The following is a 14,917-nucleotide window of genomic DNA, read 5'->3' as shown; positions in this document are numbered from 1 at the left end:
TAAGTCTACCAATCTATACGCTTTCTTGCCTGTCTACCACCCTGTCTACTACAACGTATCATATCGTAAGCCCACCACTACCCACCTGTCTAGTCTCCGAAGCAGCCTCGAAGACACCGTCAGACCGGACTCGCACGCCCTGCACGGAACTCGCGGCTAATTCGACCCACGTAACATTGTGTCCCCTGTCCGCCAGGCTCGCAGCCATGCCAGTGTCGAAGCCTTCCTCTAGAACCGCCGTGTTGGGCATTAACTGATCATGCACGCGCGGAAGCGCGATAGCCTCAGCCATGGTGAGATTATCCAGTACGCGCCAGGCTACTTGTGTCGTGGAGCTAATGATCCGTGATCCGCCCGCTGCTCCCACAACGGCAAAGAGCTCCTCGTCACCAGTGCCGTCTGCGCGCGCGATCATGAGCGGCGTAATCGAGGATAAAGGCCGTTTCCCCGCGCGGATGAAATTCGCCACGGCCGGCTCGAACCCGAATTCGTTGCGCACCCCCGGGATCGAGAAGTCGTTCATCTCGTTGTTGAGAATGATCCCTGTCGACGGCACCATCTGCAGGTTTCCGAAGAGCAAATTGACTGTCGTCGTGCTGGAGACGGCCATGCCGGATCCGTCTGCCGTCGTGATGTGCGAGGTGCCCTCGCCCGGCGTCGTGTATATCTTCCCGGGCGCGTAGTTCTCCACGGGCTGCGTGCTGTTGTCCAGGATGTGCGAGCGCGTCGTGACCGCGCTGCTGGCGTCGAGCATGTGGTTTTCTAGTCTGTAAGTTTCCTCGACGAAAGCTGGGTCGCCTAGGCCTTGGCGGGCGCCGTAGGCGAAGCGCATAGCTTCGTCGAAGCGGTGCATTGTGAGATTCGCGTCTGCTTTGTCGTGGTACCCTTCCATCGTTTTCAAAGTGCTCAGACTCACTGCGCCGCTTGTTGGCGCGCCAGAGGCGTAGATGGTGAAGTCGCGGTATGTGATGTTCACTGGCTGCCGCGGAATGACCTTGTATTCGGCAAGATCCGCGAGGGTCATTGTACCATTGCCACTCTGGATCGTGGCTATTGTATCTTCGGCTGTACGAATGTTAGATTTCGGGAATGTGAGGGGCAATAGTATACAGGGACATTGGCGAACCTATATCTCCGGTGTAGAACACATCAGCACCTTCCTCGGCGACTCTCTGCAGGGTCCTGTATCCATGTTAGAAAACCTAAGTACAGCGTTTATCATCGCGGGTCCTTTTTTCTTACTTCGCATAGCGTTTTCTGTACATGGTTTCGCCCAGTTTGACTAGAGTGCCTGTATATAGGTTAGCTAGGCAACTTGAAGCGTCAGGTGAGGATAGGATCATACCATTAGGAGCGAAATCTTGAGCCCACGAGGGCTCTTCAACCAAGAAGTTCCATCCCGCTGCACGAACACCAAACTCCATATAGCGAACCGTATCTGGCGTCACAGTAAACCCATCCCTCGCCACCAGAGAGGCCGGGTAAACAACGTCATACCAGGGCAGAGAGCCGAATCGGTTATGCGCGTATCTGCCGTATAAAAACGTGTTAGTCCAGTTCCTTATTACGTACTTTCTAGAATTTACGCAGATCACGGTGATCATGTTTCAGGATCAGAAGTTCACGTACTGCGGCAACAGTTAGCGCTGGAAGACAACAGATCATTCTACCAAGTCTAGGTCTCAGAACTGGCACGGTAGGTGTTGATACATACCTGAAGACCGCGCAATTCACCCGGCACACCGGCTGCCAGACCGCCGAATATGCTCCCGTTCACGTTGTCCCGGTACATGTCCTCAAAAGCGGCTGCGGGCGCCGTCTCTCGGTAGTCGATGACTGTGTACTCCCCGTTTTGATCCCGGACTAGAGCGAAACCTCCGCCACCGAGACCAGAGTGGTACATCCCGATAACGCCCACGCAGAGCTGGGTGCCGATGAATGCGTCCACGGCATTTCCCTGCATAAGTCATGAGCCTAAAGTTCTTCACAAGTAGCGTATGACTTTTGGAAGGGCCACTTACGCCACGTGCAAGCAGATCGATGCCGATCTGGCTGCAGACTTTACTCTCTGATGCGACGGCACCTCGGCGGCCGGGTGTGGAGGATTCAAGCACGACTTGGTCCTGACTTTCCCACTGATTCCGAGGAAGTCCGAGGCTGGGGGTGGCCGTCAAGAGCAGGAGCAGTAAGCTCTGCGGTAGACTCGATAACCTTTCTTTTGACTTCGGTTAGGATCATGTATAACCGTAGATTATGGCCGATAGGGAAAACATACTCATTGTCAATTAGATTACCTATACGAATATACAGCCAGAATTCTTCTTGATGCGCGATGCTGTGGCAAATGATGCTGAACCTATAGAGCGAAACTACCTAGGTAGGGGTAGGTATTGAGGGCCCGGATTGCAACAGATATGCAGTCGATGGCGAAAGCGCAATCAAGCCACCAACATAAGAAGAGGAAGAGCCGGTGGCCCTTTCAAGCCAGCAGGCGCTACTTAGAGATACCTGCTATGGGTAGCCAGTCATATCACGGTGTCGGATTTTCAGGTTCTTAATTATTAATACACGTCTGAGCGAGCGTGATTAGTAGAGATCCGGGAATGTCCATGACTATTAGTAGCACACACACTTATAGTAAGTACTTAAGTAAGTACAAAAGCAGTTAGTTAGTTACCATGATACATCTCTGATAGGGTGTTAGCGGCCGACCTGCCGACTCCTGGTCCCGTTATCAAGGGTCCTCACGAATCAAGGAGCGAGTCGTCGACCCGGCCTTGCCGCAAAAGGAATCCCTAAGTACTTGAGGCAGAGAGATAAGAAACCATGTCCATTTACGATACCGGTGTTGCCATCTTAAATCATCGTGTACATATATGGCTAACCTACTAGGTAGGTATACCTGCAAGATATCAATAATGGCAGGGTGCAAAAGCAATGAGCACAATGCTATTCCGATACTTGCTTCCTTGAACACCTACATATAGTAGGAAGTATAGCTAGAGATTTAAGTGCCGATGTGACATTCAATTTCGTGGCTGGCTGCTTTTCCTCAATTGGCGCCTCTCGTCAATTAAGTGGTATCAAAATAGACACCGGTATTTTTGAGGCCTAAATATACCCGCGTAATGATGAAACAGAACCACCCGCAGGAACAGTTTTGAAAATACCTACGTAGGTATTATTACTGCTAACTACCTACCTACCTACCTACCTACCTACCTATTCAGCTTTGATTACTGGACACCCAAGCAGTGCTACAGAGTTGAGATCTAGATTGTCATTCGAAAGGAAGATCTCTGCGATAACTCTTCACTGTACGTGAGCAAGATTTGTACTAAGCCACATAAAGCTATGTGCTTGCCTACATAGGTTAGGTAGGTAGCGATCAAAGCTATTGTAGCCTATCAAGTCATTTTGTACTATGGTAGGGGCGTATATCATACCGAGGTAGATTTACACATCACAGACCAACTACCTCATACCGGTATACTGGTCAATCTAGTAAGGAAAAGAATAAAGCATATTGAATTCATCGAGTTTACAAGGTGCACAAGTCCCTAAACATCTATACTTATGTATGTGCATAGGTAGTACGTTAGGTAGGTAGGTAGGTACAGAGTGGGTCCAACAAGAAATGTCCGGTTTACCCATTGAGAGGTATGGCTCACCAAGACTTTATAAGTTTAAACAGCTCTAGAATACTTAAATAAAATGGAAAAATTATATAGTTAACACGAAGCATTTTACTATCGTAATTACCATTACTGAGTTAATTCTTATAGGTATATTAATCTAGTTGGCAGTTTTCCAGGCTTTTAAAGTTATAGGGTCTTGGTGAGCCATGCCTCTCAATGGGTAAACCGGACGTTTCTTGGTGGACCTACTCTGGTAGGTACCTATCGCTGGATTAACACCCACTAGCCCACTACTTCGTAGGTAGGCGCACTGAAGCGTCCAATAACAGCAAGTGAGTATCACATCAAAATTCTGATTGGTCCTTACACTCATTCGCATTTTTGCATACTTCGTACAATTCGAAGGCTATCATAATCAATCAACCAATGTATCTGAACAAGAGAACTCATTTTTGCGTATCACGACAATTGCGGGAATGAGAAGGTTCGGTTCGTCATTGAATTCTGTAGTCAGGGGATACAGCTTTCTGAAACCCTTGCCGAAGAACCAAATCATCAGCCAGTCTCGGCTGACTTCTTTCCCGGGTCCCATTCGAGAGACTCACTCTAAATCTGCATGGCCCTCAAGGGCGACGTCAGACACAGACTTCCAGAAGAGTAATTCATTATCGTTCAAAGAATTTGCTGCCATGGCAACAGATACTCCAAGTACGCCCATGGAAAAGAGCCCGGCGCCAAACCCACACGGGAAGCGGCCAGGTTCTCACCAGAGGTCCCACCAGGGCAAGAAGAGGCAGGCCAAGAAAATCCGCAAGAGAGAGCGTGCTATGCAGAGCGGCTCAACAGAACAGGTCCTTGCCTTCGATATCCGCGACCTCAGGGCTTCTCTCACTGGCGTCGAGGCGGATGACGTTGAGTCCACCACCACGACCGCTGAGGAAGAGCCTCTACCGGAGCCCGACTCTGAAATCCTTCTCAACGTCGTCGAGCTCTCGTCCACTGGTGACGCACTCGCTGTACAAAAGGACTCTTCCTCAAAACAGATCTATGTTCTGCCCTTCGCCGTGCCTGGCGACACAGTCAAGGCCAAAGTGTATCGCCACCTGCGCAACGAGGGATACACAGTGGCAGACTTCATATCCGTTGTCTCGCCCGCGCCCATACGCGACGACACCCGCGTGCGCTGCCCGTACTTCTCAAAGTGCTCAGGTTGTCAGTTCCAGATGCTCGACTACGCCGATCAATTAGCGCACAAGAAGAAGATCGTCGAGAGGGCGTTCGCGAATTTCTCAGAGCTACCGCCAGAGCTCCTTCCCACCATTGGAGATACCATCGGCAGCCCCCTCCAGTACGGCTACCGCACCAAGCTCACGCCGCACTTCGATGGGCCACCCGGCCCGCGCAGGAACAACACTGCGACCTTCACCAAGCGTCCTGACGTCGGCTTTATGTTCAAGGGAAAGCGCGCGACGCTCGACATCGAGGATTGCCCCATTGGGACAGACGTTGTGCGGCAGGGCATGAAGTCCGAGCGCGAGCGGATGGATCGTGAATTCGCGAAGTACAAAAAGGGTGCTACGATCCTATTACGCGAGAGCACGAAGCGCGTGCCGAAAGACTCCGAAACCACCTCTTCTGCAAATACCGAGGAGTCATCCTCTTCTCCCCTCGTCAAAGTAGAGACAGAGAAGCACGTAGACTGGAAAACATGCGTGACGGACAACAACGGGACATCGACAGAGTACATAGGCGACTACGTCTTCCACAACCCAGCAGGCTCGTTCTTCCAGAACAACAATTCCATTCTCCCCATCTTCACAGAGTACATCCGGCAACACATCCTCCCTCCCCCATCCTCCTCCTCCTCGCCCATCAAATACCTCATCGACGCATACTCCGGATCAGGCCTCTTCACAATCACCCTCTCGTCTCTCTTCCAAGGGTCCACGGGCATCGACATCGCCGAATCATCCATAGCATTCGCCCGCACCAACGCAGCAGCCAACAACCTGCCCACCTCGCAAGCGAACTTCATCGCCGCCGACGCAGGCGAATTATTCAAGAGCGTCACGTACCCCGCCGACGAGACCGTCGTCGTCCTCGATCCGCCGCGCAAGGGCTGCGACGGCGACTTCCTGCGCCAGTTGCTGAATTTCGCGCCCAGGAGGGTCGTGTACGTGAGCTGCAATGTGCATACGCAGGCGCGCGATATAGGTGTTCTCGTCCGCGGGGATGACGACGGTGGAAAGGGTGCGAGATACGCTGTTGAGAGTCTGCGCGGTTTCGACTTCTTCCCGCAGACGGGACATGTCGAGGGCGTGGCGGTGCTGAATCGCGTCGACGAGGAGCAGGGGCAGGAATAAAATTAGGTCGAAACCACAATTACTTAAGATAGAGCTGAATAGCGAGTGTGATACCTTGAGGCTTAAGATTGGGACGGTATATGGTTATTGAGGCTGCATGGGAGGATATCATTGCTGGGGTCGAGATAGTGTATATATATGTTCAATAGGTCGGTTGGGTGTTCAAAACTTGGCTACTTAAATAAAGGGTACTACTCCTAACATCATCAAATTAAATATATATGCTATACACACTATGAAGTGCGAGATTACAGTACCAATCGAAGCAGGAAGCAAGATGTAATCACTACGCAACACTAGATAAGTAAGTATTAATTCGGCCGTGTTCATCAAATCACATCAAATTTAGTAGGGAACTTTGCGATCCGCATCGTAACGAAAGTACAAAATCATATTGATTACTCTTCCTCCAAAAGGATTTTCAACGCCTGTGCCGTGACCTCAACGACTTCCGCCCTCCGACTCTTCTTAGCGCACGTCTTCAGGATCTCGATGCCGTCTTTGTCTTGGATTTCTTTCCGCGCCAATTTCCCCGCTTCACCTTCTTGCGAAATCATATTATGAACAATAAAAACCCCACGATGCCGCAAGTCTTCGCTGTCCTCGGCACATAAGCCGAGAACGACCTCGACGCCCCGCTTCCTCTTAATAATACCCCGCACAACTTCTTCATATGCCGTTAACGATGCTAGTGCACCTCCAGCAGCGCTCCGTGTGGCCTCGTCTTCGGCATCGGTAAGTGCCAGTAGGATATGCAGGCGATCGGCTGCCTGGGTGGTGCCTGCGGCATATAGAGCAACGCCTTCGACACACTGTACCAGGTTACAGATGAGTTCCGTGGCTGCTTTGGAAACTAAGTGATGCGAGGATAAAAGCTGCTCTTCAATCTCAGGCAATGCAGTGCGGATAATGGTAGCCCGTGTATCGTCGTCTGTCGAGGCAAGGTTGGTGAGCGCCATCAGGGCTTCAAAACTTGGTAATAGATCTCGCGTTTCGGCGACTGGATCAGGTGGAATGATGGAGACCAGAGGTCTGATGGCCGCATTCTGCGGGCGAGCACGCGTTCCTCCGAAAACAAGAGATGGGTTAGTACTAATCAAGATGCGAGCCAGGGACTGCGCTGCCATGCGTTTGGCCGGTGCTTCGGTATCAGGTAGCGCGGTCCATGCTGCAATTAATAGGTTGACAGCTCCTTGTTGGGCAAGCTGTCCTCGGAGACTTATATTGACAGAAAGGGAATATACTATAGATATAATGAGAGAGAGAGATGCGTTTGATCCATAGCGGCTGTGAGTCACCAAAACGGAGATCACACCCGCCTCAAAGACCTGCTTACATCGATCGGCAACGTGACTGTCACCATTAAGAGGGTTCGGTGCTGCGAGCTTACCGGCAGCATTTGCGTAGGCCTTGAGCTGATCCATCTTTTTCTCTTCCTCGGACCGTACAGGCAGATAGCGAGTGAGATTTACAAATATACTGAGAATACCATAAGTAATGAGCGACTTGGCGGGAGCATCCCGAAGAGTGTTAACGAGGGATTTTAAAAGCTCGGGGTTGCTGGCAACTTCTTCCTTTACAGTAGGCTTGATAGTGGCATATGCTAAACCTTCAATGGCCGGCCCTTTGTCATTTTTGGGTTCTGCAAGCAATAATGTAGTAAATTTCTTGGATAAGTCCTCGATGCTGGTTGTTGCGGGCTGAATCCTGCCTTCATCGCCCTGTGTCATGTCTCGCGTTGTCGATGGCACTGCCTGAAACCAACCAGATCAGCCCTGCGCAACAAGGCGCCTATTCTTCACCGCCACGTTAAGTTCTCGTAGCTAGGCGCGACCTTATCGGGAAACTTAAGAGTGCCTACCGTCAATTTTGCCAGGATGACGGCGGCAAGATTCTGCACAACCTGGGAGTGTCTTCTCATGGAAATGGAACCAGTGCTCATCTCTACATCAGGATCGGCAGCATGAACGGCAGTGGATAGTGTCTCGGGGTCTTGAGCGACGACCTCCTCTAACCATTCAGTACAATAGGTCCTGATGGGGCCGCGACAATCTGGATGCATAGAGGCGGCGTTTAGCATCTCGAGACAAGCTGTCTCGACTTTGCGACTTTTCCACTTTCTGCGCATCAAGGGAGCTAGACTTGCTAGAAAGCCCTCGCTGAGAAACATCTGAACCGTAGGGTTTGGAGCGATGGGGAAGACGGCAGCTGAAACACAGAAGGCAACTATGTAATCATCGTAGGCGCCCCTCTTCACGCGGTCAAAGAAGAACTTCTTTAAAGCTTGTGCTCCCTTTTCCTTGGCAGCTCCAAAGTATGCGGAGGCAGTCAACACAGCGTGATCACGGACTGCGTCAGATTGTCTCATATCCAGATATCCAAGAACAGTATCAACGCATACATCATCTAGGACGTCCACGATGGACCCGGCTTCTGATCGTTTCTTCTCCTCTTCGTCTGGGGGCAAGCCAGCGTAAAAGTTCTTAGGGCCGCGTTTATTTACACGCCTGGCGTTCCAGTCGGCTTCGTCGTTGAGTAGAAAGGTCAAACGATCAAGAGCTTGGCAAGTCTTGTCATCTTCCTGGCCACCTTCCATAAGCCGAGCAAGGAGAAGCTGAGATTGCTCCACGGGGTTGAGCTTGCTGGCAGCAGAGAGCTCAGCAGCTTCAGCAGTAGCTGTCTGATCCATGATGATGAGATGACGCACGAAGCGTGAGTAGGTGGGAGGGAATACGTGGAGTAGAAGTACGAGAGAGGATGGTTTCAGGCAAGTTTCAAGTATCTAATTCTGGGTAGCTTGCGTGACCAGAATGAGCACTAGTTGGTGACGTATGTCGTAGCTCCTATTGAGTCGTGTTAAAATGAGCAGTGCTTTAGCTGTCTTTGTTCTCACTGTGTAAATTTGCCTAAACAAAGGACCTCGTGGTGTGAAGTGGTCGTGGGCAGCTGGAAGGGTAGATATATGGTATATAGGTGTGTGGGATTAGAGTATGGGGAAATGAGGTATGAGGGGAGGGAAAGACCGAGAGATTTAAACAGGCGGAAGTCATGAACTTTGATGAGGTGAAGGGGGTGAAGGAACTACACCGGAGTGAATTGGGGGGAAAGGAGGGGTTGCTAGAGTTTCGTTGGCGCGACACGTCGTTGTTTGAAGGGAAGAAAACAAGGCACTGAGCTACAGTCGTCAGCTATCAAACAACCGCAAGAATGAAGTTTAAGCAACGAAGGAGACAATTCTCACGGACGCGCGTTGATGGCCGCGTATGCGATTCAAACCAATGATAAGCAGTGAAGGGATCAATCCAGGAGCGAAGAGTTAATAACGAAAGACAGAAATCCACACATAGCTATAAGCCAGAGCAAAGTAAGATATATAAAAGAAAATAGATCACGTACGCAATTACCTGATTGGGTATTACGAGGGGATACAGGGGTGGGCATGAATATCGAACCAACTTAAGAGATATGACGAAGGAGCAAATGAAAGGCAACGGTTTGATTACTTACCTAGAATACGAACCTTAGTCCTCAAAATCTGTATAAAATACAGGAAAAGTCACCCAGTGAAAAGATGGGTATGTCGAGCAACGGGGCTTGCGTCGAGCACGAGGGACGCAGGGAGTAAGCAGGTAAGAGTCAGGCGACGTAGATTTATGCATGCGAGGACAAGGCTGCGATGCTATTACTATAATAGGACAAACTCTGAGCCCGGTTGCGATAGAAACACGTGCGAGAGAAGAGCGCCGGGGGGGGGGGAGGGAAGAGACAGACCATAGGACAGCCCGGAGCACACGCAATGGACGAATTAGAGATAGATAGATACGTAAACCTGACAGACAGTAAGAGAGGGAAGACGGGAAAGTGTACGCACAGCATACAAGTTGGTAACTTGATTCTGCCCTTCTCCTCTTGGGCCTTTTCCACAGCCTTTTGCCCCTTTCTCTCGCTTGCTCTCTCTTCCTTCCTCTTGTAGCTGAACAGACAGAAAGAAGCTGCTGTATAGTAAGTAGTGGATATATCAATACCTCAAGCTACTGGAAGTCTGTAGGTAGCCAACTTGAATGGAGAAGAAATGGGATTACCTAAGAAACAAGGAGGAGGGTATGTAGGTACCGGAAGGCAGCTCTGCTCAGCTAGTAGGTACATGTAGTCTGGTACGTGGTAGACTGATCGCCGGTTGAAGGGCAACGGCGAGCGGGCATCGAAGCAAGCACCTACCCCGCCATTGGACGTTGAGCCTACTTACAGGTACAATGCCGAATCTGGAAAGATTCCAGGGTACATACATACTCATGTACTGTACATGGGTACGGTGATACCTTACTACCCTCACTCCTAGTAACTGGCCACGTTGAGGAACTTGTTACTTGATTGACAACCACGAAACCGAAATCAAATGATATCGGCCTATGTAGAGGAATCGTTAAATTGAACAAGAATGCAGGGTAGCTAATAGGGATTTATCTGTACGAGAGAAGCCCCAGAACTAGGTATCAGTTACAATGGATATCATATACTTACGCAGGTCCTGTAATTAAGCCTTGTAAATGACGTCGGTAGTATTCGGTAGGTGCCGACAAGTACATTCCTGTACCCACTAACCCCCTGCTAGACTAGTACTGAGACCTGGGCAAAGCTCTACAGTACGTAGGTACCTCTTAGACAAGCGTGAAGCGAGCCAAGTAGCGTCTCTATTCCCATCCTGGGCGCGCATGGGAAACCTTCAGTTTACCACAACGTTAAAAACATTATTCAACACCCCTTCTCTGTTGACACTGGCCTCCGTCTCATATTGGGCCCGCACGTTTGTCACAGCGTACGTGTATATGCTGTCTTCTCCACGGTTCTAATTGGCGGCATCTCCGTAGGGTCTGCTACGTGGAGCGCCGAGCGAGGAATGCAGCTCTGCTTTTCGGCCCTGCCGTCCTGCCCTTGACGGTCGCGTGAGGATCACGACTCTACGGCGATAAGTCCCTCTCAGACGACTATGACCTGAGCGTTCCCTGAGATCCTGAAGAAGAGATGAATCGCATCGATGCCTCGGAACACTATGACGAGAGCGCTTTCCAGAGCCAGACGCCCTCACTCCTGACCGTCGTCATCGACACCAACCCTCGCGCCTGGGCTGCCATCCACGACCTCCTGCCCATCTCCAAGGCTATCGCGAACATCTTCGTCTTCGTCAATGCCCACCTCTCCTACGGGAATGAGAACCAGGTTGCCATTGTTGCCGCCCACACCAATCGTGCCGTTTGGCTCTATCCCCCATCACCTAATCCGGATCAGGCTCTCTCGAGACGGCGCAATGGCAGTAGCAGTGGTCCCGATGTCGAGATGACGGGTGTTGACAGCCAGGGCCATCGCCCACGAGAACCTCAGCTCGGCACTTCCGCCAACAAATACCCCCAATTCGCCCAGGTTGAGTCGTCCATCCTCTCATCCTTGCGCTCTCTTATTGACAGCACCTCGCCATCCGACCTCAACCCGACCACTCTAATCTCTGGCGCCCTCAGCATGGCCCTGTCCTATATCCACAAGACGTCTCTCGCTTTCGAGGCGCCTAAGACATCTACAAACCCTGCCAACCCGACAACCGCTCCGTCGACTAAAGCGGCTATCCTGAATCTCCATGCCCGCATACTCGTGATCTCAGTCTCAGAGTCTGAGCCCGCACAGTATATCCCGACCATGAACGCCGTATTCGCCGCCTCGCACGCGCGCATCCCCATCGACACACTGTCCCTCTATTCAGCACCTACGTTTCTCCAACAAGCAGCCTTCATTACCAACGGTATCTTTCTCTCTGCCGGCGCGAATCCGCGCGGTCTCCTCACATATCTCATGTTTGGCTTCCTCTCCGACATCGAAGCTCGAACCTCCCTCATTACCCCAACCCAGGACTCCGTGGACTTCCGCGCAGCCTGCTTCTGCCACCGCAACGTCGTTGACACGGGCTTCGTCTGTAGCATCTGCCTCAGCATATTCTGCGACATCCCCGCCAACGCCGAGTGTCTCACCTGCGGCACCAAGCTTGCCCTCGGCAACTACGGCGCTAAGCCTGCCGTCGTCCCACGCAAGAAGAAGAAGAGGAAACGCGTCGTCAATGGCACCGGGAGGGAAGGCACTGGGAGTGCGGCGGAGACACCAGGTCCGGCTTAGCTTAGCTGGGCTGGGATGCCGCGGACTCGGGTCATTTGTCGTTCCTACGTAGAGCGTATAGCCATAAAATCCCCTAGTAGATCTGGATAAAGCAGATACCATATCATTATATCCTCTGCCATCTTGGCATATTTCTAATTTAGATACACATGAAACCTCGCATCTGCCGTCGTCTTTAACTCATCTAATATCGTTATTGCATGTAAGATTTCATAGGTTCAAAGCATCCGATATAGTTTTGAGAACAAACAGTCACTCTTGTCTTTCATATAAACTCATTCTGTTGATCATGAAACATACGATGTGAATGTCATTCAAGTAATAGGTAGGAAATAAGGTCTTCGCTTGATCTATGGTCTACATTTCTTAATCTGTCTGCTTGTGTACTGTAAGCTAGCTCGCTGTACAGCCCAGTTCAATTCCGTCTGTTCCCCTTCACTATGCAACGCCTGCCATACATTCTGCCAGCGCCTTATCTTTCAACATCTCATCAGCCGACCTGACATCCGAATTGAAAACGAGGCAGAAAGTACGTGCGTGTGCCTGCCATAATTCTCGAGTGAAAAGCTATAAGGTAAAATAGCGCAGTCGCGAAATGGATAAAGACAGGATGGAAAACTTTCGCTGGAAAAGCTTCGTGGGGTGCAGGATTGATGGATGACTGATCAAGCTTGTGGAAACAGAATAAGATAAGTATACAGGAGGGGTGGAAGGCGGGAGAGAAGGGCTGGTTAGGATATATAGGGTATCAAACGCCGTCCATGCTACTCGGAGGTGTGGTTCATGCAGTGAAAGAAATACTATTTGAATTATTTTTTAATTTCAATTTTTTTTTTGTAAATGATTCTCAACACCTATTCAGGGTGGGCGGACAAGCTTCTGGTCAGATGAAAATCTTGCGAGCGCCCTGTGCGATAGGGCTCCCGCCATCGTTGATCCGCGACATGGTGCACGAGGGGCTCTGGTCGTTCGATCCCATCGACGCCAGGGCGAACGACTCGGTGTTGTGTCCGAAATACAGATAGTAGCCGCCGGGCGTCTTCTTGACAGCCATTACGCCGATGGCGCCTGTGGACGTCGATTCCCGAACTCCAGGGTGCCCGAGGAAATCGTTGAGGATGAAACTCTCGAGGATCGCGTTCTCGTCATCCTCGGGTACGTCTCGACCGTCTGCGCCACGCACGCTACCATGGTAGAGGCGCTCGGCACATCGCTGCGAGGCCATGGTCGTAGCCATGTGCTCGCCGGTACCGCTGGTCACTGCCGCTACCGTCACCGCATCAGCGTCGCGGCTGTCAGCGGGAACAACGGCTGTGCCTACACCCACTAATGCTGCTGGCCCGATCCGTCCTCGGTGCTTCATGCCGATGCCGCCTGACGATGAGCCAGCTGCTATGTGGCCCAGCTGGTCGATAGCAATGGCACCTACTGTGTCTGTAATATGGTCATCACGCCCCATATTAATAGCATACTCAGAATTAGCTAATTGAGAGACATTGGATCGTCGTAGGCCGTAAGGAATTGGGGCTATAGGGTCTACCTCATCACTAGCCCCGTCGTGGGAGGGTATGGACGATCGACCTGGACTCATGCATCCATCCGTGTATTCATCGCTGTGAGGCGGTAGAAAGCGGTGTCGCTTGTATGGCAGAGAGGCACCCAAAAAGCTGAGTGGGCTGCGTTCCGGAGTAGGTTTGGGAGAAATCTGAGCTGTCTCCGTTGATTGGGTAGTCGGCACGGGTGACTGACGATTCTGTGGGCTTAGCCATGGAGAAGCCGAAGTTGGGGAGTCTGGCTGCCCTTCGTTCCATGTTCCCGTCAGAAGAGCTTTCGTGTGCTCCTTACGGGGGTCTTGGTCGTATTGCGGCACCATCTCGCTACGGCTTGTTGCCATCGCCTGAATATCGTGGCTTTCCGCTCGCCTCATGTCATCCCGCCATCGAACAAACCGATCGCGGGCATTTTTGGATATTAGATCGTCGTTGCCCACTAGCATCATACCGGAGTCTCTAGCGAAATCTCTGGCTCCCTCGCAGACAAGGAGGTTAGGTGGCACACGGCGAAGCGATAGTGGCTTGTTGCTACTTTCGAGAATCATCCTTGCTAGACTGATGGGATTCTTCACGTCTGTGGGATTGGGTTGTTAGTTGAGTGTAACGTAAGAAACGCCTTTGTAGCAGACATGATAGAGCAAAGCTTACTTGGTACGGCGCCGCAGGCTCCGCTGCGGCCAAAGTGATCAACTATAGTAGCATCACACTCGACGGTGCCATCAATTGCTAAGTTACTGCCGTAGCCAGCATTGGTTATCTCTTTGTTCTCGAGAACCACGAGAGCTGCTTCGGCGGCCTCAGTAGCTGGACGCCCAGCCTTTAGTGCCTTCATACCCACACGAGCAGCTCTGCCATGTCACATGTCAGTATACCCACAGTCGTAGAAGAAGGGTAGAGGTGACTGAACTTACTCGCTACAGGCTTTGAGATGATGCTCTTCGTTTGCCGTACTGTGGTAGCCGGCTCCAGCGTGTATGAATATGGCTGTGACAGGTTTTCCCCAGCGCTTACTCACCCTGTCCGCAGCTCCATCCACGGCGAACATGCTGTCATCGTCTGAACTAGTTTCCGATCCATCCACATCACCAATATCTTGAAGGCTAACAGCTTTACCAGCGGTAGAATGGCTGGGCCCGGAGGTTGTTCCTGCCATCATTGGAGGTGCGGCCTCATCTTCCGCATGGTCCCTTTTCCCGAGGAGCGA

General features: G+C 51.2%; 6 protein-coding genes across 6 annotated transcripts; 2 read left to right on the top strand and 4 right to left on the bottom strand.

The window, feature by feature from the left end:
- Positions 1-58: 58 nt before the first annotated feature.
- F5B22DRAFT_639972 (gamma-glutamyltranspeptidase) lies at positions 59-2,680 on the bottom strand (the record flags this gene model as incomplete). Its single annotated transcript, XM_047977792.1, has 7 exons — positions 59-1,065; positions 1,127-1,182; positions 1,243-1,291; positions 1,346-1,571; positions 1,715-1,957; positions 2,022-2,222; positions 2,678-2,680. The coding sequence occupies 7 exons, from the start codon at positions 2,678-2,680 to the stop codon at positions 59-61; spliced, it is 1,785 nt and encodes a 594-aa protein (XP_047825541.1).
- A 1,316-nt stretch (positions 2,681-3,996) lies between these two features.
- F5B22DRAFT_628150 (S-adenosyl-L-methionine-dependent methyltransferase) lies at positions 3,997-6,237 on the top strand. Its single transcript, XM_047976394.1, has one exon. The coding sequence runs from the start codon at positions 4,115-4,117 to the stop codon at positions 5,999-6,001; it is 1,887 nt and encodes a 628-aa protein (XP_047825540.1). The 5' UTR covers positions 3,997-4,114; the 3' UTR covers positions 6,002-6,237.
- Positions 6,238-6,256: 19 nt separating this feature from the next.
- Positions 6,257-9,115, bottom strand: F5B22DRAFT_528066 (putative actin cytoskeleton organization protein). The gene is made up of 2 exons (XM_047972699.1): positions 7,863-9,115; positions 6,257-7,755 (listed from the first exon to the last, which is right to left on the bottom strand). The coding sequence occupies exons 1-2, from the start codon at positions 8,688-8,690 to the stop codon at positions 6,400-6,402; spliced, it is 2,184 nt and encodes a 727-aa protein (XP_047825539.1). The 5' UTR covers positions 8,691-9,115; the 3' UTR covers positions 6,257-6,399.
- Positions 9,116-9,520: 405 nt separating this feature from the next.
- F5B22DRAFT_628136 (uncharacterized protein) lies at positions 9,521-10,168 on the bottom strand (the record flags this gene model as incomplete). Its single annotated transcript, XM_047976393.1, has 2 exons — positions 9,773-10,168; positions 9,521-9,672 (listed from the first exon to the last, which is right to left on the bottom strand). The coding sequence occupies exons 1-2, from the start codon at positions 9,875-9,877 to the stop codon at positions 9,523-9,525; spliced, it is 255 nt and encodes an 84-aa protein (XP_047825538.1). The 5' UTR covers positions 9,878-10,168.
- A 769-nt stretch (positions 10,169-10,937) lies between these two features.
- On the top strand, positions 10,938-12,601 carry F5B22DRAFT_527922 (TFIIH subunit Tfb4/p34). The gene has a single exon (XM_047972698.1). It carries the CDS (start codon positions 11,024-11,026, stop codon positions 12,158-12,160), a length of 1,137 nt encoding a protein of 378 aa, XP_047825537.1. The 5' UTR covers positions 10,938-11,023; the 3' UTR covers positions 12,161-12,601.
- A 442-nt stretch (positions 12,602-13,043) lies between these two features.
- F5B22DRAFT_639968 (nucleophile aminohydrolase) lies at positions 13,044-14,866 on the bottom strand (the record flags this gene model as incomplete). The annotated part of the gene is made up of 3 exons (XM_047977791.1): positions 13,044-14,287; positions 14,362-14,561; positions 14,625-14,866. 3 exons carry the CDS (start codon positions 14,864-14,866, stop codon positions 13,044-13,046), a joined length of 1,686 nt encoding a protein of 561 aa, XP_047825536.1.
- Between the last annotated feature and the right edge of the window lie 51 nt (positions 14,867-14,917).

This window comes from Xylaria bambusicola (assembly GCF_022495145.1).
Source record: "Xylaria bambusicola strain CBS 139988 unplaced genomic scaffold F5B22scaffold_75, whole genome shotgun sequence".
Taxonomy (NCBI): Eukaryota; Fungi; Ascomycota; class Sordariomycetes; order Xylariales; family Xylariaceae; genus Xylaria; species Xylaria bambusicola.
The sequence above is the reverse complement of the archived record's forward strand: the minus strand, read 5'-3'. Positions and strand labels throughout refer to the sequence as shown.

Coding starts and splice junctions, on each gene's coding strand:
- F5B22DRAFT_528066 (XM_047972699.1), bottom strand. CDS start 8,690: ATGGATCAGACAGCTACTGCTGAAGCTGCTGAGCTCTCTGCTGCCAGC. Junction 7,756..7,862: donor TCATCCTGGCAAAATTGACG/GTAGGCACTCTT, acceptor GGTTGGTTTCAG/GCAGTGCCATCGACAACGCG.
- F5B22DRAFT_527922 (XM_047972698.1), top strand. CDS start 11,024: ATGAATCGCATCGATGCCTCGGAACACTATGACGAGAGCGCTTTCCAG.
- F5B22DRAFT_628150 (XM_047976394.1), top strand. CDS start 4,115: ATGAGAAGGTTCGGTTCGTCATTGAATTCTGTAGTCAGGGGATACAGC.